This window comes from Oryctolagus cuniculus, chromosome 2, assembly GCF_051225735.1.
Source record: "Oryctolagus cuniculus isolate XC-2025 breed Fujian yellow rabbit chromosome 2, ASM5122573v1, whole genome shotgun sequence".
NCBI lineage: Eukaryota > Metazoa > Chordata > Mammalia > Lagomorpha > Leporidae > Oryctolagus > Oryctolagus cuniculus.
In genome coordinates this window covers 56,126,283-56,154,196 of record NC_142868.1, presented here as the reverse complement: position 1 = coordinate 56,154,196, position 27,914 = coordinate 56,126,283, and the positions used below count along the sequence as shown (strand labels likewise).

General features: G+C 52.8%; 2 protein-coding genes and 2 long non-coding RNA genes across 8 annotated transcripts in view; 2 read left to right on the top strand and 2 right to left on the bottom strand.

Moving 5' to 3' along the window:
• Window positions 1–2,059, bottom strand: part of LOC103345489 (uncharacterized) — a 166,552-nt gene extending 164,493 nt beyond the window's left edge. For 3 of the 4 annotated variants that reach the window (XR_016229922.1, XR_016229924.1, XR_016229929.1), the window contains exon 1: window positions 1,304–1,805. This is a non-coding gene — a long non-coding RNA (uncharacterized LOC103345489). Of the gene's footprint in view, window positions 1–1,303; window positions 1,806–1,877 lie in introns of those variants that run through there. The other variant, XR_007913920.3, reaches the window with a different exon arrangement.
• Window positions 2,060–3,034: 975 nt separating this feature from the next.
• HAND2 (heart and neural crest derivatives expressed 2) lies at window positions 3,035–5,795 on the top strand. The gene is made up of 2 exons (XM_008249878.5): window positions 3,035–3,682; window positions 5,033–5,795. The coding sequence occupies exons 1-2, from the start codon at window positions 3,128–3,130 to the stop codon at window positions 5,129–5,131; spliced, it is 654 nt and encodes a 217-aa protein (XP_008248100.2). The 5' UTR covers window positions 3,035–3,127; the 3' UTR covers window positions 5,132–5,795.
• Window positions 5,796–13,026: 7,231 nt separating this feature from the next.
• Window positions 13,027–27,914, top strand: part of LOC103345486 (uncharacterized) — a 53,750-nt gene continuing 38,862 nt past the window's right edge. The window contains exon 1 of one of the 2 annotated variants that reach the window (XR_011386280.2): window positions 13,027–13,426. This is a non-coding gene — a long non-coding RNA (uncharacterized LOC103345486). The remainder of the gene's footprint in view (window positions 13,427–27,914) is intronic. The other variant, XR_011386278.2, reaches the window with a different exon arrangement.
• Window positions 13,434–16,353, bottom strand: LOC149127764 (uncharacterized). Its single transcript, XM_089326832.1, has 3 exons — window positions 16,294–16,353; window positions 15,110–15,306; window positions 13,434–14,408 (listed from the first exon to the last, which is right to left on the bottom strand). Exons 1-3 carry the CDS (start codon window positions 16,351–16,353, stop codon window positions 13,955–13,957), a joined length of 711 nt encoding a protein of 236 aa, XP_089182958.1. The 3' UTR covers window positions 13,434–13,954.

The following is a 27,914-nucleotide window of genomic DNA, read 5'->3' as shown; positions in this document are numbered from 1 at the left end:
CCTTTGATTTTTCTCCCTCCCTTCAATCCCCAAAACTCTAGATCTGAAAACAGTCACCAACTACTTTCCCTTGACCCAACCATCTTGCTTTGTCTACCTGCTCCCAAGGCCTAAACCTGTTTTTATAAACAGACTTTTAAAAATGTATCAAATTTCAGGGGATTGGACTACCAGTATTTACACATTCAGGGTTTGCTTCCCTGTGAAAATGTAAACACACTACCTGTATTCTCTCCTTGGAGAACCGGGTCTTTAAAAGATTCTCCTTGTGCTGAAAACGGCAAACCCACCCAACCGAGGTCGCTGTTTGGTTCCCAGCCTACGCAAACTCCTGGAGCTTACCAAGGAGCTTGCTTTCATCCCGTTCTCTGCCTTAAGATGTTCTGCTGGGAGATCCCAGGAAAATTTCCTCTCACCCAAAGGAAAAAAAAACGGGTCCTGCAGACTCCCAGCCTGGATTTTTACATCCTTCACGTGTTTCTTCCCTTCTCCTAAAGCACAGCCGCGGCAAATCCGAGTATTTCCCAATGCTGCAGCCCAGAGCTCCAAGGTTAGCGACCGGCAGAGCCCGGGCCCCGAGTTCTGGGCTGCCCTGGAGCTGCACACCCTCCATGCAGGCTGACCTGGCCTTCCAGCCCCAACCGTACCCTCGGCGGCCAGCAACCCGCCGGCAAGGACAGGAGGGTCTTCGTTCGTGCGAGAGGCTCCTTCCTTGGCCTGCGGCAGACATGCCTACCTCGGCAGGGCGATGCCCCAGGTGGAGTCATTGGTTGCCCTTAGGCTACCCTGGCCGGGCCCACAGGCCACTCCCAGGTCACCTCTGCCCGCACCGGCCTCTGTCCACCGTGCCCTCGACTTCTTCCTACGCAGCCCCCGCTGACCCCTTTCCTACACCGAAGACACACGAGCCCCTGCTCGTGGCCAAGCCCCCCGGGGGGCGATTTCAGCTTTTGTCGGTGGCCCTCGCTCCCGCGCGCCGCGCTCCAGCCCTCTCCAGACGCTCACGCCATGCGGGCGCCGCGGCCTGGGTGCCCCGCGGCCCGATGACTTACAAGTGGAGATGCATTTTCCGTTCTAATGCGTTCAAGATCACCGGGGCCGGCAGTCTAAACATCCACGAGCCGTCCTCCCGGCCTGCCTCTTAAACGGGCGTTTAATGGTTCCCCTCCGATCACTAAACCTGCTTTCCACAGATGCCCGCTTTTATGGGGGAGGCAGGAATGCAGAGATATATTTATATGTTTGTTCATAAAAACGGGAAAATAAGCTCTGAACACGCTGTAAAAAATATTCAGTTACTTACCAAACAGGCTAGTTAAACCAGGGGAACACCGATAGCGGCCACACCACAGATTCGGGGAACCGAGGTGCCCACACCTCGAAACCGGCCAAGGTCTTCGCTGGGGGCGGCTCTCTCTGAAGAGTGGGAAATGGGAGCGTGGATGACCGGCTGGACGGAGGTCGCCAGCAGTAGCTCCAACAGAGGCCTCAATAACAGGAGCCCCCACCTCTCCCAAAAAACAATCCAGCTCTGACCGGGATACTGTGGTGGGTTAAGCAGATAGCAGGCGAGACGGGCGTTTCCCAGCGTGTGCCAGGGGAAAGGCCAGCGCTCGGTGCGCGCTCGCCGCGGACACTGCGCCCACCACTCCAGCGGCCCCGCAGCGGGGGCCGCTGCCGCCTGCCACTCTGCCCTGGCCTCCCTCCCCCCGCCCCGTACGCAAACTGCACGAGGCCGCTGCTTATCTTCTTGCTTCGGTTACTTACAAAACACTTCGACAAGAACTGTCTGCGGTTTTTCTTTTTTTTCTCTCTCTCTCTCTCTTTTTTCTTTTTTTTCTTTTTTAACCAGAAAAGAAAGAGCAGTGATACTGTACCTGGTTTGAGATTCTTCAATATTTGAGACTTGGGGGGAAAATATTTTAATAGTGAAGCATCTGTTAAACACTTGCATTAACCTCTGGCTGATAAAAAAGTTTTTTTAACCCTGCCCCCCTTCGTTTTAATTATCTTATGGTTATGAGGGAGCAGCCAATCCTGGAAGAGGACCTCGGCAATTAGCAACGAGAACATCAAAAAGTTTTATTGCGGAGAACGCGAGGCGCCGCCCCCGCCGCCCCGGGATTGGCGTGAGGAGCCTCTGACGACATATATTAACCCGAGCGGCCCTAAAGATGTAGCTGTACATGGAGATCTTGCTGGGAAAATCCGCTTGCTCCCGCGAACAGCCCAGGAGACCCGCCGCCGCCGCCCGGGAGCCCCCTAGGCCACCGCGCACATCCCTCCGAGAGGCCGAGCCGCTGCCTTGGAGCTGCAGGGCGCCGACTTCAGGGCCCCAGATCCTTGCCCCGAAAGAAGGAGAGGATCTGAGAAAATGGATGCACTGAGACCTCTCTGAAAACCCATCGAAAGAGCCCGAGAGGAGCGTGGACACGTTACTCGCAGCTAAAATCACATTCAAGGACCAAAACAACCACCAAAAATTTCATTAAAACAATAAGCGCCCAAGAACCCAGATCGGGCTGGTGGGGGAGGGGAAGAGGCGGGAAGGGGAGGGTCGCACGGAGGTCGTTTTGCTGAGAGCAGTCGACCCCGCCGCAGCCGCCCTGCAGAGCCGGGCCGGCTCCTCCAAGCCGCGGCTCGGACTCGTCCCCGGATTCTGGGTTAGCTTCGGCGCCAGCGGCGCGCCCCCGGCGTGGAGTCCTGGGACTCCGCGAAGCAGCCTCGCAGGAGCCCGGGCACCTTTGCATGAGCACGAGAGGATTCTGCCTCCGCGCAGCAGCCCGGGAAGCAGGAGCCGGCGCGCGGGCTGTGGAGCTAGGCGGGAGCCGGCGGCGGCGGCGGCGGCGGCGGCAGCAGCCGGGGGCGCACGGTGCCGGGACCAGCTCGCCGCGCCCCATGGGGAGCCGGTGGCCGCAGCGCCTCTGAAGCAGGCCCGGCTGGCCAGGAGGGGGGCCGGGGCCCGGGCTGCAGCAGCCCCCTCTGCGGCTGCCGAGCCGGCCCGGGCGCCCGGGGTTTGGGGGGTGGGGGGTGGGGGAGGACGCGGAGCGCCGAAGCCGAGGCCCGGGTCGAGGGCGCGGCTGGGCTGCGCGCACGCTGGGGCGCGTGGAGGGGCGCGGAGGGCGAGATGAGTCTGGTGGGGGGCTTCCCCCACCACCCGGTGGTGCACCATGAGGGCTACCCGTTTGCCGCCGCCGCCGCCGCAGCTGCCGCCGCCGCCGCCAGCCGCTGCAGCCACGAGGAGAACCCCTACTTCCACGGCTGGCTCATCGGCCACCCCGAGATGTCGCCCCCCGACTACAGCATGGCCCTGTCCTACAGTCCGGAGTATGCCAGCGGCGCCGCCGGCCTGGACCACTCCCATTACGGGGGGGTGCCGCCGGGCGCCGGGCCCCCGGGCCTGGGGGGGCCGCGCCCGGTGAAGCGCCGGGGTACCGCCAACCGCAAGGAGCGGCGCAGGACTCAGAGCATCAACAGCGCCTTCGCCGAACTGCGCGAGTGCATCCCCAACGTGCCCGCAGACACCAAGCTCTCCAAGATCAAGACGCTGCGCTTGGCCACCAGCTATATCGCCTACCTCATGGACCTGCTGGCCAAGGACGACCAGAACGGCGAGGCGGAGGCCTTCAAGGCGGAGATCAAGAAGACAGACGTGAAAGAGGAGAAGAGGAAGAAGGAGCTGGTCAGTACCTGGGGGCAGGCGGGAGGTTGGAGGTGCAAGGTTCCCGGGGACGGTGCTCCCTAGAGCTTTCCAGTTGGGCTGAGGAATGAGAGCCCACATTTTGGGGCTGCGTCCTGCGCCAGGGGTGTTTGCACCAGGTTTTGGTAGGAAAGCTTTCCTGCCTTAGCAGAGGAGATGGGGGAGGGTGTCAGCTGGAGGAGATCTTAGGAGATGCTTCGCGCCAGTGGTCTCCCCCCTCCCCACCCCGCCACCTTCCCCCCAGGTTAGCCGCTGCTCCCCTAGGCACCCAGGATGAGCCTCGTTGGTCCCGCTACCCCGCCGGATCACACCGGCCTGAAACCCTCACTCCGCGTAACCTTTAGAGCCTTCCCTTGGCCTCCAGTTCGGTATTGCTTTCAGATATTTCTAGAATGAGTCTCTGAAAAGTTCTCCCGATTATTTCACTGTTGGTCTCATTTGGGAGTGAGGCTGCCCCTGATTATGAGCCCTAAGAGAGTTTGTGTTTGTTCTTATGGCTGTGGCCAGAAGACATAAAGGTACACATAAAAGAAGCTCCAGGGCCCAGACTTCAAAATACAGTTCCAGTGTTGCTTTTGGCTGTGAAGTATAGATGCAGTTTCCCACATGAGTATACTGCACGGATATATCTAGTTTTATTTGAATGAGCCTGTACAGTTTAAAACAAAAACGCAAATGTTGCCATGGCTGTTGTTATTAGCAATAAGATGAAATTGTACCCAGCTGGTCAGGGTTCCTACCAAGGGCCCAGAGGGCTACTGCTAAGAAGGGCCTGGAAAATAACTCCATTTGCTGGGTTTTCCATCTTGGGGGCCTTCAGTCCTTTGGTCACCAACTAAACTGGTGGCAACCTTCAGAATAATGGGAGATTTCAAAGGCCTTGGAGGAGAGGCACTGCTGGGCCAGAGGGAGAAAGGCCCCGGCCAGGACGGACAAGCCTGTGCCCCATTTTTCTTACTGCATGGATCTGGGCTTGCTATTGAAAACAGAGAAAACAGATTTAGCGCCAACCCTCGCTCCCACCTCTACATCTGGAGTCAGGGAAAAAAAAGGGCCCCCAGCTTCTCCATAAACGACTGGAAAACGGGCGGTTGTTTATAAACTTGCCCATCCGGTAGTTGAGCCTTTCGGCCTGGAAGCCTTGGTTGGAGCTAGGGCAGCGCAGACCTTCCTAGATTTTCTGCAGGGGCTGGGACTGGGAGCCACCCCCGTCTCCAGTCAGTTCCTCTGGAGCTCTCCTTTGGCCCAGGAAGCGCGAGGGTAGATTGGAAGCAGGTATCCTCTCTGAATGTCTCTTTCCACTCTTCTCACCCTCGCCTCCTCTCTGCCCAGAATGAAATCTTGAAAAGCACAGTGAGCAGCAACGACAAGAAAACCAAAGGCCGGACAGGCTGGCCGCAGCACGTCTGGGCCCTGGAGCTCAAGCAGTGAGGAAGAAGAGGTGGAGGACAGAGCGAGCGAGCTGGGGGCCAGGGCGCCAGACACACACCCAGGACTCCAGGCAAGCCCTCGGCACTCAGCTCTGAGGACTTCTCGCATTTGGAATCATCCGGTTTATTTATGTGCAATTTCCTTCCCCCTCTTTTTGTCCCCCTTTGAAGCATCTGCTCCCCGCTTCCCTCTCCAAAAAAAAAATGGATATTTGAAGAAAAGCATTCCATATTTTAACAGGAAGAGGATGCGCGCGTGGTAAGGGATCCCGTCGTCCCGTAGGTTCTCTGTGTGTGAATGTTTCCTCTTGGCTGTGTAGACACCAGCGTTACCCCATTCCCAGCCACCTAATCCCTTCCAGATAAAGACAGCGAACACTAGTGTGTACGTGAAGTGTATGTTTAATACTTGGCCTTTGGATATAAATATTCCTGGGGATTATAAAGTTTTATTTCAAAGCAGAAAACAGGGCCGCTAACATTTCCATTGGGGTCAGTATCTAGTGCTGGCCTTTCATCTGTGGTTGTCTCTTATTCGAAGATGTTTCCAACAGCTGCTTGTTTCGTGCACTTCCGTCCTCTAAAACTAAGTGGAATTTAATTAATATTGAAGGTGTAAACGTTGTAAGTATTCAATAAACCACTGTGTGTGTTTTTTTTACAAACCCTAATCTTTTAATGGTTGATACCTCAAAGGAGTTTTGAAAACAATGCTGTTATACTTGTTTTCATAATATTTAAAATATTCAGAAGTAAACTAAATTATCATAATTGCCTGTAACTTTATTTGAAAGAGTCAGTAGTTCCTATCAATCAGCATGACCTGTGATCCAGGCAGGGCCAGGAGGTTCTGTTAAAGGCAGGAGTTATGGAAATCCTGTCCTGGGGCCTGAGCACTATCTCAGCGGCTCCTTCCGTATCCTCCAGCTGCCAGGAGACCAGTGAGTGGTCCTTAGAAGGAGGGTCTGGGCAAGACCCTCCTGCACTTCCCCCAGAAAGTGGAAAGGTGTCTTCCTCTTCCTGAAATCAACCAGACGCCGAGAGGTGGGGGCTTGGGTTTTTGTTTGGACAGGCCCATTTTCCCTGGAGGAGGTGTGAGGCAGACCCCAGGCGTTACTACAGCGGCAGGAACCAGGCTGGGGTGCTTAATTCAAAATGTACGGCTTTTATCCAAGGCAGGAAAAAAGAAAAGGAAAGCAGGAGGTTTTGCTTGTAATCTAGCTCGGAGGATTCTCATCTGAGCGGGCTGGGGTGGGGCCGAGGGCTTTGGAATGAAGTCCATGATTAGGTAACAAGGAATTTTATGTCAAGTAAGAAATCGCGAACAAGACCACAGATTGGGGAGGCGGGGGGTGGGGGGTGAGGAGTGGGCTAGATTTACCAGGAGCTACAAGGAACTCAATATTAAGGGTGCGGCGTCTGAAATCTTCCCTAGCGGCGGTGCAGCCCCGAGAAGCCACCAGCACCTCCCACAGTTACAGGCCACTGGGACCGCACTCTGCCGGTGGATTTGAGTCTCCCCGAATCCCAACACATCCTGGAAGAAAGTCCCTGCGGCCTCTTTTCCCCGTGGGCTTGGCTAGCGCTTGAGGCTCTGCTCTAGAAACCAGAGAAATTGAAGTGCCATAAAGGATTGACTCTGCAGGCTGGGGGGAGGAGAGAGCGGGGGCGGGGAGGGACAGAGCGTGACTGGGGTAGAAAGGTGAAACGTATTAAAAAGCGGGTTGTTTCATGAAACGCTGCGTATATAAATCTGGTGTTGGAGAGGCTTCCCAGAGGACTTCCATTTTGGAACCCATCCTCGGGGTGGTGTTTGCACCTCGGCTGCGGGCACAGATCCTCCTCGGATATCCTGGGGGTTCACAGTCCTCCCCGGCGCCCGCTCAGACCTCGCTGCCTGCTGCCAACTGAATCAGGCCCGCGGTGCGCGAATTGGCAATTTCCTGGGGAGAGACCAGCAAGTGGCTCTGCGGACTTCTGCGGGCAGCTGACATCGCGAGGGCGAAGGGTTAGAACAACTCGGCCAAAGCGATCTGAACTTTCTCCCCTCGGGTCAGCCGGCGCTGGGCCGACCTGGTGGGCGAGGGGCTGTGTTTACAGACACTTGCCTTTGTTTATAGCAATGGGGGGGTGGGAGGAGGCGCGCCCAGATTTTCTTTTGCGCTCTGGATCCTTTTGAGTGGTTCCCTCCCTCTCCTGCCTCCAGCTGCGCTCTGCGTCTGTATTTTCGTGGACTCAGGAGAAGAAAAGACTCCGAGTCCTAGAAGTGGAAGAAAGGAGTATACCAAAGTGACGGAGTGAACCGTGTTGGAAGCCTTGAGATTTAAAAGCTGAACTGGAGAGTTATCTTCAACATGCACATGTACCTTTGCGCTCTTGGATAGTTGCTTTGGGCTATCCAAGCCTTAACGCATTTCTGCTGGTTTAACCTTTCTTTTGGTTTATTAAACACCAAGGAGTGGAATCAAAAGACACTGGCTCACCATCGCCATGGAGTAGCTTGCTAATATACAGGCTTTTAAATCCGTCCTCCACACACCCAGCTTCTTTGTCTGGCCTGAGCCAGGCCCTGCCTGCCTCTCTCTCTCTCTCTCTCTCTCTCTCTCTCTCCTTCCCTCCCACTGGCTGCTTCCTCTGGCCCAGCAACATCAGACCCGAACCACCTTGCCATTTCAACCCTCCTGGAAACCCCAATCAGCCCGAAACCCCATAGACCTGATACTCCAGCCTGGGGGAAATCCCAGGAGGCCAAGCTCCCTAATGGGAAAGTCACCCCGACTGGCCGGACACTTCAATCCGCAGGACATCCCAGATTACCCATCATCTCAGCAGAGGGGAAGCCCCAATGTCCCAATTCTCCCAGCCACTCAACACTCCTGCCCCAGGTTGTTCGTCCAGGGCAAGTGAAAGATGTGCTGGGCGACCGTTTCTTCTGCGCTCCTAAGATTTTTCTCTTCTACACACTTCTTCCCGTTCAAATCCCTTTCTTTGTTAAAAAAAAAAAAAAAAAGGAAAATAGTCTCCAAGCTCCTGCATGCGATCGGTTAAAAAGCCTGTTTTAATTGCTCGGATAATGTGGTTGCTGCCATTTTGTTAAGAGCAATCACTCCTGCAGCGAAATCACAAGCGCTCTAGACAGGCCGGAGCCGACAAAAATGTAGGATTTGACGTTAAAAGCTAAATGGGAAGCTGGGGCGGCGGAAGGTAAATTGATGGTAGATCTGGCTGTCAGGGCTCGGCCCCAGACCGCCGCGCAGGCCGAGCGCCTGATAACCCTGGAGCACTCGCGGGGCCAGGGCTCGGAGGCTTGCCTCTGTGTGTGTGTGTGTGTGTGTGTGTGTGTCTGCACCCCCATTCTCAGCTTGGGAAGGAATTTGGGGAACTCTACAGAGTGGATCCCCAACACACTCCCCGCTCTCAGTCGCAGTCTTCCAGGGCCCTTGCCCCCAGCCAGGGCACTGACAGCAACTCTAAGGGCCTTTTGTGGTCGAGAGGCTGACCGAGGACCGCAGCAGCAGTTGGGGTTCTCCTTGCTTCCCAAATCTCTTGGAGCTCGGTGGGAAGTTTCGGCCAAGTGGGTGAGCCAGTAGGCCAGAGCATCGAGAAAGGGTGAGTTTCCCGCCTAGGTGTGGGAGGACCAGGAGTCCTGCTTTTTTCTACTTCGAGATGGATGCAGCCTTGGCGCAGCAGAGTTGCTTCTCGTCTGCCTTGGAAAGCGCGTGCGTGACAAGAGGATGGAGGGTGCCTCATTTCTCTTCCCCTCGCTGAAGACGGTTCTGGTGGCTGCCCGGGGCTGGCGAGGATCCTGGAGTTACTCTGTCACCTGGCTTAAGGTATTAGGAGAACGAGAGTTGGGCGCACGCGGAATTCGCAGGAGGGAGGCCTGGAAGCTCGTTCAGAGTCTAAAGCTTTGTAGAGGGAACCTGGGCCAGTTGCGAAGTCTGAGGTGGGTGTGCAAAGAATAGTAAGCGAGCGAAGTATGCTACGAAAGCCCGCACCGCGTTTGCATTGCGGAAAAGTGCTCTGTGACTCCCGGAACTGGAACCAAACGCGGTTTCTAAAGGGGCGTGCCATTCGCGGTTTTCTCTTCCGTTCCGCCTTGAACTCTCCCTGACAATGCACGGCTGGATTTTGGAAAAGAGAGTGGCCGGTGGGTGCCAAGTAGAGATGGATTGGAAGGAGGCTGCTGGCTTGGGCCCTGTCGAGCGCTGGATCTCGACCTGGGCGCTGCCGGTCTTTTCAACATGTGTTGACCTGAAAGAACCCGTTCCCTCCAACCGACCCGGCTCCTACGGTTCGGATCTCCTGCAAGAGGAGAGGACGCCAACAAGTCTCACGCACGCACAGGACTCCCGGTCCGTCCGAACCCACCGACCCCTCCCAGAGGAAAACCCAGAAGCCGGTTTCAGACCGGAGTCTGGGTGGAATTCCTGCACCCTCTCCCTGAGGAAGCTCGGGCATGCAATGAATTGCTGCTGTATGCATTATGTTTATAGGGGTGGGGGGGGGGGACTACTTTGTAACTGTTTAAATGTGGGGGCGGGGGACAACTGCAGGAAAGAAAACTATGCCCACGGTTCCGGGGGCCGGCCTGTCCTCTGCGCGTCGCCCAGTCCCCGGCTGCCGCGCCACGCGCACTCCCCGCACTACTGTGCGCCCAGTTCTCAATAACGTGAATCTGCTAGGCGACTGCGGCCTGTCGGGCCAATGGAGGCTAAAGCGCAGGGGGTGTCTGACTTACAAGTGTGCAGAAGTGAAGTTTTCTCTCCCTGTTTTCTCTGCACCACCCTACCGGCGTTGGTTCCCATGGAAGATCGCGCCCCCTACCTCTCCCCCAAAGGCAGCCCCCCTGCGGGCACATTCCCTTCGAATTCTCCCGGCGTTTGGGCCGCTTTGATGATCAGATGGTAGAGTCCTGATTACAAATTTATTCCCGGCCGCTCTGTCCGTCTTTATCTCCGCTATTAGGGACATCTGGGAGTGATTAGCACCGCGCCCGCGCCCGGCCGCGCTTGCCTATCTCGCCACGGCCGGGCCCTGAGCCTCGCTGACGTCAGGGCAGACGGCTCGGAGCCATCCCAGCCGAGCTGGGTGTAATCGGCGGCCGCGCGGCCAAGCCCCGCCTGGGCCAGGCAGCTGGAACGCGCCGCCCGCCTGCTCGCAGGCACTTTCTAAATAAGTATTTTTAGCGCAAAGACTTCTTGTTTTCCTTGTTTGGGGAAGGAGGGGCCGGTTACCGTTTCTGCTGCCCTCTCCCCACTTTAAATTATTCCAACTCTCCAAGTCTGGTGCGTTCCGCCCGGAAAACCCTCCCACCTTCAGTCCTGACCTGCAGGCGCGGTTTGGCTACCCCTGTACTAGGGCGCTGCTCTCCTGAACCAACAGCAGCGGCCCCGTAGGCTGCGTCAGTGCAAGGCCGGGACCTGCGACGACGCTGCAGTGGTACTGCCCCCCATAGCCTCTGGCAAAATAGTGGGGGTTTCAGTCCTGAGGGGCCACCCAGCAGAAGCTGATTACAGAATGGGATGGCTTTCGGCGGCCACTATCTTTGCACCTGCTATTAAAGCCTGTCTAATGGATCCAAGGAGCCAGAGCTCTAGATATCCTTCCGCTACGCTTCACCCCGCCCCCACCGCCGCGAGAGTTATCCTTGGGGCAAACACTGACACCTTCCAGATCTAGGAAGCTGGCAGCAGTTTTGCCTCCTACCATGACCCAACGTTTAGAGTAAAGGCTGGATAGATTTGTGTAAATCCTGTATGGGCAAATAGAAGTCCTCAGGCCCCTGATGCTGGCTCGGTGGGATAACCTGGTCTCTCCTGGAAAAAAAGGGTGCTAGGATCAATGCAACATCTGAACCCTGTAGCCCCTATTTCACCCTCCTTCACCACAAGTTCGGAATAAGTCAGGGAATATACTCCAGAGACCGCGATTTTCAAGGACTCTCTAGCAGACTCTGGAAACATTGCCTGAGACATCAGCCCAGCCTCCGGACTCTCCATGCTCCAGGAATACTGGACCTGTGTAGATAGAAGTGGCTTTGTCAAGGATGGGGAGGAAGTAAAGTAGGCCTGCATTAGAGTCTGCAGAGGGAGACAACTCCCCATATTGTGGGTCAGCCCTGCATCTTGATTTAACTGAACCACAAGAAGATTGGAAGTGAACGCAGGGGATGCTATTTATTTCTGCGCAGACTGCAGAGGGTCAGCTGAGTATTCAGTCAGAGGCTACTGTGAATTTAACTAGGAAATAGAAGGCAGCTGATGACTTGAGTAGAGGGACAAGAAGATCCATGCGGGGGACCAAGAATAAGCTGGAATTCCAGTACAGAAAATTTCTCCAAAGTGCACTCCACCTCAATCCTCTGAGATACCTGTACACACAAGACAACATAGTGTCTTCGTGTGATCTAGAACAGAAAAGGAGCATTACTTCTTAAGTCAAGGAAAATGCCATATTGAGAGCTGCCCCCCCCCCCCACACACACACCCTTATCCTCAGCCAAGGGGGAAGAAATCAGCATGCACTGCAGTTTGGGGCTTGGATTGGGAACCAGGCATTTGAGAATGATGTCCCTTATGACTGGAGAACTCTGGCCTATGTGTGCTTTCAGAGAGCAGATGGACAGGAATAGCTACACAAAGTAGTTTTCCAGGATGCCTCAGACAAATAACCAGCTTTCTGAATCAATTAGACCACTCAAAAATAAACAACAAAATCCACATCACTTGTGTCTATAATACTTTTTTGCTAGGAGTATAAATAAACTTTTGCTTGAATTAGATGGGATGAATCAACATGGGCACTGGCCCAGAGAGTCCAAGTTTCTATTTCTAAGCAAAGAAGATAGACAGATTCGCAGGCAGCTAAAGCCTTTATGTGAAGGGCCAGAGGGTAATCACCAGTCCTCTCCCCTAACACCCCAGTTGTTTCCCAAATGGTAATATTAATGCAGGACCAATCATGAACACCCAGACCCAACCAACCCCATGGTTTCCCATGACCCGATGGAGTATTTCAAAATATTCTTCCTTGTTGCACCAAGTCATCTTTCAACCCATTGGTGACCAAGAACTAAAGAGTGAGGCAGGCCAGGAGATTCTTCTGCAGAGGCTGGTCATTGGCTGCCTCACTAGCCAAAATGATAAAGAGCCTGCTGCACTGACGGAGGGGCAGAGGAGAGAGTTTCCAATCTCCATGAAGTACATAGCCTACAGAAGAGGCCACGGAAAGCAAGATTCTAAATTAAGATGGCAGGAAACCCACCCTTTCTAGAAAGATAGACATCAATGGGCACTGACGCCAGGGCCCCATTCCCTTTAATTACTTTAATTTGAAGTGGGCTGTTATCACCGCTACCTGGGGCTGGGTTTTTTTTTTTGGTTTTTTTTTTTTTTTTTTTTTGGAGTCTTTAGGATGAGGCAAAAGTTGAGGAAAGAAAACATGTTTTCTGCATTTATTTCTGAAAAAGAAAAACCTGAAAACGCAACCTAAGTTTGTGACTGGTACTTGGCAAAGAAAGCAGGCTGATGCTTGTTTTAATAGGGGGAAAGTGGCGGCCAGGCCGCCTGACCATCGCCTTTGCTTTGTAAATCTGGTTTTCATATTCTCGCTCAGTAATCACCCAAAGTCATAACTGTCTCTGAAATTATTCATTAAAGTCATTTTCAGGGATTCTCACAGGATGACTCTTTTACGTTTATGATCTTCTGAGAGCAATGACATCAGCCTGTGTCTTTTCCGCTTTTAATTGATGTGCTGGGGAGAGGGGAGAGGGGCCGCGGCCTGTGTGCGTGGGGAGGGGGCGGGCCGAGGGTGGAATCCACCGGCCGCTCTGCTCCCGGCGCGGTCAGCTGAGCTCCGGCGCGCAGACATCCTTTGATTAAGGAGGGTATTTCGGGGAGTGCAGCCTGCGCAGAAGATCACGGCTGTGCCCTGTGGTGCTGTCAGCAGTGACACATCCCAGATGGGGCCGCTACTGTATGGCAGATTGAGTTTCTCAGCAGAAAACTCACCCTTCCTCCTAAACGTCTTCAAAAACCTTCTCCAGATACCGCAGGTCTCTTCGTGTGAAACTGAAAAAGTCCAACCCCAAAGTCGGTTTCGAGTGCGTGTGTGTATGTTAGCATTTTTTTTTCCCCTTCCTCTTCTTTTTTCTCTGCACTTCCTCCTCCGCTGAGCATCTCCGACCCGCAGGGATACGTAGCTGCTAGTAGAGTCCATGTGGCGGGCCTGGGGGCTCTTGGGGGCCCGGCTCACAGCGCCACGCCGACGACACAGCCCCGAAGGCAATCCGGTGGGTAGGGGCGCGGCGTCCGGGACGCGGGGGCATCCGTGGAGCGCCGCGGGAGGCCGGGGTGGACAGCGTGGCCAGACGCCCGCTCGGGTGCGGAGACCGGGAGGCGGTGGCGGGGGTGGGGCGCGAAGGCAGCCGCACTGGCACCCCCGTCCGGCTCGCGCTCTCCGCCGAGCGCGAGTTCAGGAAGACGGGCCGGGAGGAGGGGTGGCTGCCAACCGTGGGACTCGGCAACCCAGGAGAGGGTGGGTCCCAGGAGTCCCCAGGGACCCAGTAGGGTCCTAGGTCGGGAGATGCAAGGCTGCGGAAGTCTGCGGCCCAAGCCCAGAGGCTGAACCACGTCCTCTCCCAGGGGAGACCCACATTTCCACATTATAAATATTCGGCCACTTGCGGATTTCGCGTTCCTTGACACGCTTTGGGTTAGAAACGGTTAGAGCAACATTTGTCTTTATTTTAAACAAAACGCGCCGCACCCGGATTCAGAGGATTTCTAGGCCCCACCCATCTCTGCCCCCGGGGTTCTCCTCACTGTGAATCCCAGTGTGATCCCTTGGGCGAAAAAACAAGGGACCACAGGGGGACGAACTTAGAAGGTGCGAATTTTACATTTTTGTCTTCAAAATACCTCCCGCACCCCGCTCCGGGAGAGGGCAGCCTGGAGAAACCCTCTCCGGTGTTTGCCTCTGGGGAACTGAGAGGAGCTAAAAACACTGCAGACCCGAGTCCAAGGTCGAAGAGGATGCACTGTCTTCTCCCGCCCCGGGGCCGGGTCACCACTTTGCGCCCTGGGCCCGAGCCTTGTCTCGCCTGGGGACCCACAATTGCAGACACCCGGCCAATTTTTGCTTTCCCACTGCTCCCTGACCTGGGTGTTTTTGTGGCCATGCCAGTTTCTCTTAGAGAAGAGCTCTGTTCCAATTTCTGATAAAACTGGATGCTTCCGTCTTGACGCCTTCCAATAGGACCCCCTCGAAGGCCCCTTTTTGGAAAAAAAAATAGAATCACCAGACCTTATTTTGTGTCATCAACAACACAACGTTTGTGTGATGGACTGGGTGGGTGTGCATAGCTGATTGCAGTTCTGGAACACAATCTGAAGGGGGGTGGGGCTGTGAACAATTTATTATCCCCCCATCAGTTATTTACCTCACAATTCCTCCCTGGGTTATCAGCTAAAACCGCAAAAACTATACAAAAGCAACACACACACTGGATTTCAAAACTCCCGCTCGCCCTCTCTAGAAAGCAGCTTTTATTTGCGCTGCCCGTGCTGGATGAAAGTGTTTTATTTTGATTTTTTTTTTCTTGCACCCACATGCCTTGTAAAAGGTTCCTGTGCACGGGCCCGGCCCCCCTCTGATGACCGCAGGGCCTCGCTTCCAGACTGCAGTCCCCGCCACTCGGTTTTAAGTCCTCGCCTGGAGCCGAGGTGTAATTGTGACCCCGCCCGAGCCGCGAGCCTCCCGCGGGGACGGCTGGCCAGGCCGGCGTGGGGGCCGGGACCTCCCAAGTGGCGGCCGAGGCGCCGGGAGCCGCGTGGTCTTCGGCTTCCCTGCCTCCTCCCTCTCCCTCCCCTGCGGACTTTGCTCGTTTTCTCCCTGGATCCGTAGCCTGCCCGCGCTCCGGCGCCCAGCCTTTCTCTTGGCCTCCACTTCTCAGTTTTTTCCTCTGGATTTTTACCTCTCCAGCATCTTACTACGGGTCTCTGCGCTGCCTTCAGGTTGAAATCCCAGGTCCAAGATCAGCCAAGTGGGGCTTTGTCGGAATCTAGGGAGCAGCACGGCGAGCCTCGGGCCCCTCGGCGCCGCTGCCGAGTCGGAACCCGGCGAGCTCCTGCGTAGCGTCAGCGCGCGGGGTAATTTACCTTCCCTACCCGTCTGTCAATATGACTGATTTCCACCGGGGTCAAAAAGCCTTTCTCTGGCAGTCCATCTTGGAGCGCTCTCTTACGCGGTGGACTGGGGCGGTTGTTTTGTTTCCAGCCCTAGAAATAAATACTCTTGGGGCGTCCCTGCCAGGGCAGCTTGTGAGGAGCAGAGGAATATACACAGTGTCAATTAAAGGCAGTTTTCCTTGAACTACGAACTGTGATTGGGCTTAAACGACAGCGACCTGCCTGCCTTTTAATATACATTACCTAACTCGTCCTTGATACCAAGGCTTTCTTTAGAAACAGAAACTCAGACAAGAAGGAAATAATTACTGCTCCGGTTCTTCTCCGTCGCGTGCTGATCCCTACGGAAACATTTTCGCTGCGTTTCAGGGTGCGATTTAAAACTAGCGTATGCGCGTGCGTCTCGCTAATCTGGCCTAGACAGACTGTATATCATCCAGGTGGTGCTTTACAATAATTTTAAATCTGCTACCAACTTCGAAGTGTGAATCAATGCCCTGGAGTTAGACATTCTCTGGGACTCGACAAAGGCGGCTAAACTAGCGCTGCTTGCATTACCCGGACTCTTTAAGGAATGAGCTGAAAGAAACCAACGTGGCTGGCGGAGACGGAGCGATTCTGGTCCGCTACGTCCTCTCCTGTCTGAAACCCGCGTGGGGAGAGGATGAGCGTTCACCTCTGAGGGCACCCAGCTGGGATCCTTGGGTTGTTGGAGCTGGTTAACCTCTCCAACCGACCTGGGAATCGGGGTCCACTGAAGTGAAAGTCCCGAATAATGCATTTCCCTCCCAACCAAGCTCCGGCACTGAGGCGCCAACTAATGAACTTCCCTGAGTTAAATTCTGAACAAACTCTCTTGGAAAAAAAAAAAAAAAAGCCTCCACTCCTCCCCCTTCTCGTGTCCTTTGGACAAGTGAATTCTTGGGCTTGGGGCAGTTAGGAACTGCGGTGGAACCCACGGGAAACCTACAACTAAGAAAGCGAAGCCGCAGCGCAGGGAAATTTCCCCGAGGGCGGCCTCCAGTCGCATTCCTTAGGCTGTACCCGCGGGGGTGGGTAGCACACCACTCTCCACATAGCCCAACCTGCATGCTTGTGCCACGGTCCCAGCGCGCGCGCGCGCGCGCACACACACACACACACACACACTCGCGCGAGCACACACACACTTCTCTTCCTCTCTCATCTGTTGGTGCATTTATGACCTCATGAAAGTATATCCTTCAGGGAAAAAACTGTCTATAAAATGTGAAATATGAAGAACCTGCTTGGATATTCCCATTCCAGGCCAGGCCTGATCTTCAAGGTTTTCTTTCCTTCCTTCCTTTCTTTTCTTCTTCTTTTTTTTTTTTTCTTCCACTAACACTTTGGCCCCTTCTGTTGCTTCCATAATCATCTAGTTATTCTTTCTAAACGATGGGAATTGGTTCTGCATGATCTCTGTTTGGTCCCTGTGGAAAGAAAAAAGTCTCCAGTCTTAAGAAGAAGTATCTTTGCTTAAGGGAAGGCATGGGCATGATAATTTTACTTTCTATCCCTTGTCATCTTTGAAAAACCCTGGCACCATATGTTCTAACTACTACAAACAGCTGGTGAAACCAGGGGCTGTTTCAACTCCCTTTCGTTTCCTTCCTGCCCTCCAGTTTCCCCCAGTGCCACAGTTCTGTGTCTCACAATCATCAGCCCTTCTTTCTTGTGGTCACTCTCTAAAATATCTCCTATAACTGAGCACCCCTTAGAAATCAAAGAGTTAGTCACCTGTTTTTGTAGGAAAAGGGGATCTTACTTTGTTTGGGGGAAGATCTTTTTACTAATAAAAATGGATAGAGCAAAGATTATTCTCCGTTCAGTTTTCTGTGTGCCATACTTTTAAATAAAAGTTTTTTAAAAGTCCCTTTCATTTTGCAACTTGACCTTCGCCATGAGAGTGGTTTAAGCTGTTTACTAGCAAGGAACTATGCAACAGGAAAAGCTGCAGGAGACATAAACATCAGTAACAGCCCAAGAGCTGTGTCCTTTTGTGGAGGCGGATCTGTTTATTTGCAGATTTCTTGAAGAGCACATCAGTTCTAACTTTAAAACCTTTTTGCCATCCAAGGACCATGTAATTACCTGGGGGTAGATTGTTCAACTCCTTGCTTAGCTTTGCTGATCACTTTTCTTTGAGTTTATTTCACTGAGAGAGTTAATGCTCCTCCTTCTCTTCTTCCTTCTCCTTCTTTCTCCTTTTTTCCTCCTCCTTCTTCTTGTTTCTCCTCTTCCTCTTCTCCTCCTCCTCTTCCTCTTGTTCTTGTTTCTTGTTTCTTCTTCTTTTTAAATGGGTTTAAAACATTGTCTTATGAGTTTGCCTAACAAGACTTTTTTACCTTGTGAATGCATTGGAGAATGAGCAAGGTGTTTAGCCCACACTGAGTGGTGAAAGAGGATGTGGTAGGGGAGTTTTCTGAGAGAGAAAGAGAGAGAGACAGACAGACAGACATTGGTTGATTCCAGGGATGAGTTTTGTCCTCCTCATAAAAGAAGCTATACATTTTCAAACATCTATTAGAAAATCCAATCCTTTTAATTATGTTCTGTTAAGGGTTCCACATGGGACTGAAGGCTCAGTGCATCCTGCCTGCCTGTGTTCCTAGTGATTCAACTAAAGAAATAAAGGGTTTCAATCCCTCAAGTCTCCCAATGAGAGACTTCGTACTCTGCCTCACCTGAAGTCTTAAACTTCTACGTAAAAATATTGTTTTCTAGTCAGATTTTCAGTTTAGAATCCACTGAGTGAAACAAAAAGTTTATTACATCTATCAGTCCCATATTTTCAGTAAACAACATCTGGATAATTCCTCCTCAAAATGTGATAGAATGTGTAAATATATTTAGTATCTGTTGTCTCTCATTATCTCCTGATCAGATTAATTTCTAATGAGCAGGCAGTACATTCTCATGGTTCAAAATTATGCAAAATGTACATGTGAAAAATCTCTCTAGTTGCTCCCCCCACTATTATTCATTTTTGTGCATCTTCTCTGAGCTACCTAACACTGGGAAAAACAAGTAGAAATATAATCTGTGTAGTTCTAGCAGGGTGCAGGCACTGCAGTGTTATCTGTTCTGCTGGGTGGCTTGATGAGCTCCTGGGAAGCTTTGAAGGGGTTCACACCAAATACAATCTGGTCGGGGTGTGAGGAGGCTCCTGAATGTAATTTAAAATACATGGGAAAGAGAAGACAGGGGCACATGCAGAACAAATGATCCCTAAGGGCTCCACATTGGACTGTCTGAAGTCAAAGAATAAGGAAAGGGGGTGGGGAGGGGAGAAAGAGAAGCCAGGAGAAACATTGGGGTCATCTAGAAATGTAGGATGTGGCTTCTCATTCTTTGATGTGTTCCTTCCTCTAACAAATGAAAAAGGATTAAATTTTTATACATCAAATAAATAATGAATAAGTTTTCTCCTACTATCACAAAGATTTTGCCATTCCGGTTTGTGCATAATTTCTGTGGGTTGTTAGTGAATGAGCAGGCATAGAGAAATACACATTTATAATAAAATAACAAATATGAATGCTGCAGTTTAATTAAGTAATATGTACACTTGATATCCTTTAATTAAGTAATATGTACACTTGATATCCTCTAGCATTTCAGCCTTTACAATTCAACAAGAGGTGAAGATAGAGCCAGAGGTGATTGCTCCCCTTGGTGTGGTCCTTTGGGGTCTTGCTCCGCAGTGTAACCTATTGAGTGACTGACGCTGAAGATATGGATGGAGGAGAGAACACACTTTGTAGGAAAAGTGCCATGCCCAGGGCTGCTTGCCAGTGCTAGGGCAGTTCTACTGCCTGGGATGGGATGTTCTGTATTTCTTATACCTGACCAGAGTTTCTGTTATATTGACTCAAGTCTACACTCCTCCTCATCACACTTTTCTTTATCCTTGCAAATGGTGTCAGAAACATTTATAGTTTCTGTGTGGACTACAGCCAGGATTGTATGTGTGTGTATCTCTGTGTGCATGTGTGTTCTTGTGCACGTGTGTGTGTTGGGGGCAGGGAGGAGTATGTTGCTAAGTATCCATGTTTCTATTAATACCAAAACTTTTTCTTCTTCCACCTTGGGCTCCTTGTCACTGCTGTCTCATAATACTAGCTGCAGTAATAAAAACAAAAGCTCACTGCTGATTCTCGTTTCCTCCCCTGAACAGATTTTTGCCAGTCCCTCTTAGGGACAGCTAGGTTTTAGCCTTAGTTACTGAGGTTAAGCCACCTTCCTAAGGGGGCTGACTTTCAGATCACCCACTGTGTTCAATTGATGCTTGGTAGGACCAAAGGGCATTTTGTGGGTGAAAAGGACCCCCAAAGCCTCTGCCCCCTGCAGCCCTGGAGCTGTTCATCAGTTTGGAAGCCAACGGCCCACATAATTCTAATTAATGTGTGCACATGTTGGCCAGCCTCCTGGCCAGTTTTATGGGTTTCACTAGCAGTGTTTGAATTGGCAGGGTCAGTGAGTCTGAGGCTGGTGCTGTGATTGGGATTAAGGGTGCTAATGAATATGTGACCATGAGTGGACTTGTCCCCAGTACTGACTACCCTGAGGGTCTCTACATTTCCAAAAGAGAATGATGGTCTGGGAGGAACCAAAGAGGTCACACTCAGAAGTTTAAAATCTTCTGTTCTGCATGTTGGCACAGAATATAAAAGGAATATTACAGGAAGGAATTCTTTGTAAAATTTTAGAGGTGATGGGGGGAGAAAGAGGGAGGGAGAGAAAGAGAGGCTTCATCCACTAGTTCATTCTCCAAATACCTGGAACAGCAGCCAGGGCTAGGCTAGTAGCCAGGAGCTGTGAACTCAATCCTGGTGTCTCGTGTAGATGGCAGGGACCCAAGTACTTGGTACTTTCGTGCATTTAGCAGGAAGCTAGATCAAAAGTGGAGCTAGGACTCCAACCCAAGTACTCCAATGTGGGATGCAGGTGTCCCAAGCAGGGTCTTAACTGCAAGTACCACTGATTACTAAAACTAGGGGTGGCGGGTTCCTCTCCTCTCCTTCCGTAACTAGCTCTTGTTCAAGGAGGATAAAGACGGTAAACAAAGAGGAAGTTGCAACAGAAACCTCTACAAACGGTGTGGTGTAGAGGGACAGGCAGGAAAAGTAGAGAAAGGACAATCTGGGGTCGGTTAACTCAGCAGGCCCATCTCCAGCGTTTCCTGACTGTCTCCACTCCAAAGCCCTTGTTAGGGGCCGTGCTCTCACAGCACAGATACTTTGTCTTGGTTATTATTTTTGAAGCCAGCGAGAGGGAGATTCTTCTTTCCACGGGGAGGCAGAACAGCGTTTCTGGAAAGAAAGCAGCTCCCACGAAAAGCGCTCAATGATCTGGTGACCAAAGGGGCTTGCGCTTCGAGCCTGGAGACTGCAGGGCAGCGGAAGCAGGATGGATGGGAAAGACAACTGTGCTGCGGGGTGCCAAGGTGAGCGCGCAGGTTACCCAGTGCCGGGCGGGCGGCGTACTTGACCGAGAAGAGATGGCAGCCCGGTGGGAAGACCCGTGTGGGTTTCCCGGAATCTCAGGGGAGGGAGGTTGCGAGGTCGTCGCTATGACCTCGGCAACAGGAAAACGCAGGACTGGAGAGACTATGAGCTACGAAACGGGTTTCCGGATGTCCAGGGCTGCCCGGATGTGCTTCTGAGTGTGGCCGTAGTAGCTCTGGATTTTGCCAGCATTTATGTTTTAAAAATTGGGGGCGGGAGAAAGGGCTGTGCTCGGTGAGGTCCCAGGTTGCAGGTGCTGTGGCCGCACCAGGTGACCTCGGAGCCACCAGCTGCCTTTCCTAGACTTCAAAAGCAGGACAGAAATTCAAGTCTGTCCAAGGAAGCCGAACACCGGCTCTCACAAACATGCTCCCATTGCTGGCCAGCAGTGTTCTGGCCTCAGTGCTCACTCCGAATAAATGGAGCCAGATCCTGGATTACACCCCGGGGACACAGTTTTAATGTAAATGTAAAATATGCTTGTAATAATCACTTGTGGGCCCTGAAGCGCCCCTCGAATCTCTGTTTAATTATAGGGCAAGAGAGGAGCATTACCAGCTAATTAAATCCAATCCTATTTGTAACTCTCCCTCTACTGCTGCCGGCCTTAAAATTCGGAATTGCTTTTTAAATGCGGCCGCATATGAATTTTTAATACACGCGTGAACTACAGCGAGGAACAGGGCGGGAGAGAAAGAAGGAAGCAAGGAAAGGGACACAGGCGCTGGGCCGAGCCCAGGGCCCCTCTGGATGAAACGCTTAGGCCTGCGTGCTTCCATCCCGCGCTCGTTAGGAATCTGGCCGCGAACGAAGCCCTTTATCCTCCGAGCTGAGATTTCCATTTCCCCTGTCCCGCGGGCGGAACCTTGCGCAGCTCCCGGCGTCTCCCCAGGAAGCGCCCCGGGTAGGGGGCGGGGGCGGGGCGCGGAGGAAGCCCCGGGCCGGGAGTCCTCGCGCGCCCAGAAAGCCGCGGCTGGCCTGGAGGCTCTGACGGCCGACGGAAGGGAACGGCGTGGGGAGGAAGTGAGCTCACTGGGAAGGAAGGAAAGAAAGGAGGCAGGTCCCGGGCGCGGGGCCCAGAGGGGGCGCAGAGCCCGGGGGAGAGGCGGCGAGGTCAGCCCCTCCGAAGTCCGGCAGCCGCCGGCCCGGCTCCTTCGCGTGCATCCTTCGTGCCCTGCGCGACTGGGAGCGCCAGGCGCAGCTCGAGAGATTGCGGCCCCGGCGCAGAAGCCGGAGCGAGTCTCAGGACCCGCGCGAGCCTTCTGGTGGTGGACGCGGCCTGCCAACTCCTGCGCTGCTTTCTCGTCCTCCGTCCTGTGCGTACGTGGACATACACACACACCCTTCTTTCTCCGGTGTCCCCCGCAAAAGCAGGTCCTGGAACTTTGAGGATGAGCACATTGGGTTATTTGCTTGAGAAAATCAGAGTGATCGCGGCCACCAATGTTCGAATCCTCCTTAGTACACAAGAAGTAGAAAGCTACGCTGTGAAGTCGGTTTTTCAAACCCGGGACCAGCAGTGCCCAGCTGCTCCCGAAGCGGGGAGGTTGAGGGTAGTGTTCTAATGAGAGAAATCGGCGTCGGGTTTCCTCAACGGGCCCTGTAAGCAGAAAATGTGAGTGCGGGGACTAGCGTTTCCAAAGTGACAACATGCCAAAGGAATGCAGAGGCACCCGTCCTGAGAGCCAGCGTTCCAAGCTCTGCTCCCCGGGCCGCCAATGCCTTTCCCGTCGGCCCGGCCCAGCCAGGGTTCCGAGTGGTCACTCGGCGGCCGCAGGGCGCATCCACGTCGGGAAGGAGGTGGCAGCGCCGTCCAAAATCCAGCGGGGTAGGGAGCAGGCTGCAGGGCGCTGGGGGTAGCGTGGGGAGACCTAGCTCCATCCATCGCAGCTGGGGGAGATCTGGGCCCTGGGCTTTCTCCGCGGCCTTTCTGCGAAGCCCGGGCCTGAAGAGAAGTCTCTGGGACGCAAAGGGGGATGAGGGCGGCCAGTGGTCTGGCTCCCCCTATTGCCTGCGACAAGGGATTGCGGAGGCCCGGAAGGTGGAAAAGTCTGATCTTTTTGTGGGAGTTACAAGGGTAGGGCCAGACAGCGAGGAATACTTGTCTGCAGGGCACGGTGTGGGTATGTTTGACGGTTGTGCGCTGTAAATCTGGAGTTGATTGGGGAAATTTCCGTGCATCGAGGACGTTGGCACCCCACCCCCACCTCCTGCAGAAGCACCGACCTACCTCTTGTCATCTTTTCCCGAGCAGTTGATAGGTTACTTGATAAAATTAGTAAAGTGTTTTCAATCTTTGGACATAATCGCTATTTTACTTTACTTTAAATCTTGCTGTGTACTTTTAGACAAGATCGGGGTAGGTTGTAAGAAGGCATCTCGTGTCAACGTTGGCAGCTAGCAGGAGGGAGCCAGCAAAGCTGTGTTGAGGTTTGTCCCATGTGCTGCTGCTGGGGCCCCATCTCCTCTGACCTTCCTCTCTGTGGGTACCTGCACCTCCCCCATCTTCTCTCCCCTCTCCCCCACTTTCCCTCTGCATCCGTAGCTAGTAGCAGGGCCTCCAAGAGGTAGTACCGGGCAGCAGGAATTCTAGAACTTCCAGGCTAGGCAGCCGGGAGACCTCAGTGCCTGCCTTGGAAACTCTCCATTTTCCCACAGTATTTTACATTCATATTACTTTTCACACCCTGTTAGGCAGTAATGGTATTGAACCTGCTAAATACTTCCATGCACCAAGCCAGCCCTCCCAGACCGCGCCACCTTGTCCTCTTTCTGGTGATGAGAAAGATTGCCCTCTCATAGTGAGGAGCTGTCAACTTTTTTCTTCCTCTTTTCTCCAGGGCCTGGTAAGGTATTGGTAGTGGCTGAGTGAGAACTCTCAGGTGGGGAGGAGATCTGAGGGCATTCTTTCAAGGGGATAGAATGGGAAGAAAGGACTTGGGGACAGATCTGGCCTTTGGTAATAGTGTGAAGTTAGACTGGTGATTTTTAAAAGAACAGAGCTATGTTTCTGATTTTCGTGCAAGAAATAGGGTTCTTAATTAGCACCACCTTGTGGCCTTCCCTTCATGGGCATCAGGCTTGGTGAGTAGCATTTGGGCACTGAAGCCTGAGGCTGCAGAACAAGATGCTCTCCTCTCCCCCTGCCCCCACTGCTGCCACGCAGCTTCTCAGAGTTACTAAGGCTACTTAGCAAACCTGGGGGAGTAACGCAGGAATGAGTTAGAGCTCAGTTACAGTGGATAGGGCCCTGGATGGCACACTAGGCACCTCTGACCTTGCCCTCACCTGGTGACTTGGGGCTTCGATCTGGGAATTCAAGGGCTGGTCCTCCACAACCTCTCAGTTCTCCCATCAAGAACAGTAATAAAATCTGCCACCTCCTACCTCCAGGACATGAGGGAAGAAACTAACTTTTAATTAGTGCCTTTTAAGTGTCAAGCATTTTACTGGCTGCTTATTGTCTAATCTTTACAAACTATAGGGAGGGCATTTCTAACCCCTGTGTGCTTGCAAGGAAATTTAGGAGTAAAGAGCACAGCCCTGGCCAGAGCCATAGATCTCTGCATCTTACAGCCCAGGCCATCTCCTCAGGTATCCTGGGAGAGACAAAGGAGAACTGCCTTCCAAAAAACTCGGACAAGCACTCCTAGAGGATGGCCAAGGTGATGGGAAATCCCATTCAAAGGGCTTGAAGATTTGGACATCATCTTAAGATGTAATGCCCACATACTTTTTCCTCCAGAACATCCAGGGAAAGTGAGTTACCAGGATTCAGCCAAAGGAGCCCAGCATCTACTAAACATATATGCCTCAAGTGTCACTTTTCAGTCCTCCCCACCCACTAGGGTTTAAGAATTTTCAAATTCAATCCCTGGACTTGAGTTTCTGCCAACACCATCTAAACTGAGCCCAAAGTTTCCCCTTCAGACTGGGGCAAGGACAACTCTCGGGCTTATTGGGGATTAACTTTTTTGTTAATTTCCAGGTGCCACCTCCACCATTTCTCCACTTGTCAGGGCCATGGAGTCTGTCCATGAGCAGAAGGGACCACCTACCTCTAAGCTGGGGGATGACTAAGTGGGAGGCTCCCCCAAAACCCTCTGTCAACCTCTGGAAGCAAAGCCCCAAGAGCTCCTGCTCCTAAACATTCTTATTTGTGCATCCACTTCCCAGCCCTTTGCCAGTAGTTGCTTCATGGTGTCAAGGACTTTCTTCTCATCTATAGAGAGGCTGTCCGGTGACTGCTTGCTTACACTCCAGAGAAAATACTTTAGCGTTTAGACTTGAGAGACTTGCAAGAGGAGGAGGGGTGAGATAGAACAGACAAAGCCAGGGAGCAAGGAAGGAGAGTGTGCAGGGCTGTGGGGAGAGGTAGTTGTGGTTTGGGAGTTGATTGGGGGAGATTCCCCCCTCCCCCCATTTCCTCTCTAACAAGGACACAGTGCCAGCAGCGATCTCCATTGTGAAGCCATCCCCACGCCCCTGTCCATCACTCTTATGATGCTGAGGCCAAGAACAATTGGGAAGAGGAACCCAGTATCCTGCACTTTGGGGCAGACAGCTGCACAGGGCATGGATTCCAGGTGGGCATTTAAGATAAATTGTTTTAGAGTCCCTGAAACCATACGTGTTCCTGTCGAGTCTTCTTTTTCCCTGTGGGCATGGAAGGCTGTTCTAGATGTAACAGGTGCAAATCCTGAATTTTTGGCTAATCTAATGCCTCAGTGGTCCTTATTGCCCTGGAGTACTATTCCAATCCTGGAGGTGGCCAAGTGAGTGCCTTTTTAAATGGGGCATTTTAACTCCTTGAAGGTATATTAATTAGTTTTTAAGCCCTTGCAGTGGAAGGAGAGACTATGGTTACCTATTTCCTCAGTTACAGTTATGATTATTTCACGCAGTGGTGACAATAAAGGTTACTGACAACTGAAAATCAAGTTCAGGAAGCAGCACTCTATTTGTCTATGAGTATTTCTGGCTCTTCTGCCATCCTCTCCCGTGGTTTCAGGTTCTACCTGTGGCTGGTGGCACCAAAGGCGACTTCTGGGACACAGAAAGGAAGAGGCTGGCTGTGCGAGGCTATGGACCTGGAATTAGATAGTTTAAACTGAACCCACTCAGAGCCGGGTCACAGCCATCCACCTCGAGGCTGGTGGGAACTCTGGCTGCCTGCAAACTCTAAAACTTAATACATTCAACTGGGAAACTAAAAGAAGAAACTGTGGAGGGGGGGGGCGGCGAGAAAGAATAGTGCGCAAAATTCGAAGGGTGTTCAGAATTTTGCCTGCTTTTCAAGCAACCGTAGCTAAACAGTGCTTGTCTTGGCTTCACCAAGTTTCTCCACGTGATCTCTGGATCCCAGCTCTCTCGTTCGGAGTCTCTGCGACTCTTTACTGGGACTCGCGCGGCTGCAGAGGAGCGAGCGGCTTTCCTCTCGCAGGGATCTATCCAGTGACGGTAGGTAGGGAAAGGCGGCGAGGAGCTTCCTTCGCAAGTGTAGGCAGGTAGGGCCCAAGGCCCTCCCCGACCCGCGACTCGGCTACCGAAGGAGCGCGCTGAGCCCTCCGCCCGCAGTGGGAGTCTCTGGGCTCGTCGCCATCCTGGGTGACTTGAGCCAGAGTGATCTTATTACAGTTATTAATGACGGACGAGAGTGATTGTTTAAGCCAAGACCGAAAAGACAGGATCCAAATGAGAAAAACATTGCAGCTCAGGCTCGGCGCGAAGGTGTGCGGGCAGGGGTTGGTACCCGCTCACCGTGTCCCCTGTCGCTTCCTAGGCGTCCATCAGCGCCCCGGAGTTCGCAGTAGCGCGGGGCTGCCAAGCAAAGACTTGAAACCGACTGCACGGTGCTTGCCCCCGCAGGGAACTGAAAGACACGCCTGGCGCTTGTAACTTTTCCACAGTGAGCTTAGTGTGAGTCTCTCCTTTGATAGATGACAAACCGGGGGGGGGATTTGGACCGAACGTCGCGAAGATCCACTCTAGGAGGTTATTGGAGCTGCGGGGCGAGAGCTTAACGCGGCTTGGTGCGGGCACGTCCGGGCTGGGTCTCAGCTTCTCTACTCGCTTCGTGATCTACTCGTCTCGGCCTCCCCGGTCTTCGCGTTTGCAAAACGGGGGTATTTTGCCAAAGAAGGGATCTGAAAGTACCGCCCCCACCCCCTGGTGATCCTCATCTCTTTCCTTTGTGTCTGGGAATCTCTTTCCTAGAAATTCCGTGACCCGGCCTCCACTTGCCCTGGCTGTAGCGAGGTGTGGCCTCGCAGGCCGGCCCTCTGCTCGGCAGAGACGCTGGACTGCATTTCACGCCTTTTCCTCGCGTCTCACGATCCCCTACTCACACTTGCCTCCATTTGCTGTCTTCGCTCTGCTCTGATCCTTGCGCTCTTGGGATTATCCTTCAGCCAGTTCTATTTTCCTCCGGATATACGTCAGGTAGGCCTACAAGCGACTCTGGAGCGGGGGTAGGGACGCTTCCCGACCCCGTCCCGCCTGAGCGGAACCCGAACTAAAACCCGGAGGTGCCGCCGGAGCGGCGCATTCCAGTGCCCACAGCCGGGAAGGGTTCAAGGTCCCCGGGTGCCTGGCGCTTGTGAGCTGCTTGTTATGGAGCCCTGCGGTGCGCTCCAAGCACCCTTTTGTCTTTTCTGATAAGGATACTGAACATCTTGCATATATGAAAGTATTACAAAAAAAGTTCATGGAAAGACGGAATTTAAAAGGTAGAAGCAACTTCCATGAACTTTTTGAAGTGCTCTAATATTTGCATAGTGGTTAGGCTCGAATCCGCTTTCCAGAAGCGCCAATGTTGCAGCCGGAGAGCACCGAAGCCGCAGAAGAGGCTTGCAACTAGACAGTTTTTCTTTGTTTTTGTTTTAATGTTGAATTCTGGTGTCCGGGAAGGATCAGGAACAAACAGTTGCTGACTAGGAAAGGAGCAGCGTATGTTCCCCATTTTAGAAAAAGATTTATTTATTTTGAAAGTCAAAGTTGGGGAGGGGGGCAGAGGTTTTCCATCAGTTGGTTCACTCCCTAGATGGCTGCATCTGTAGGTCTG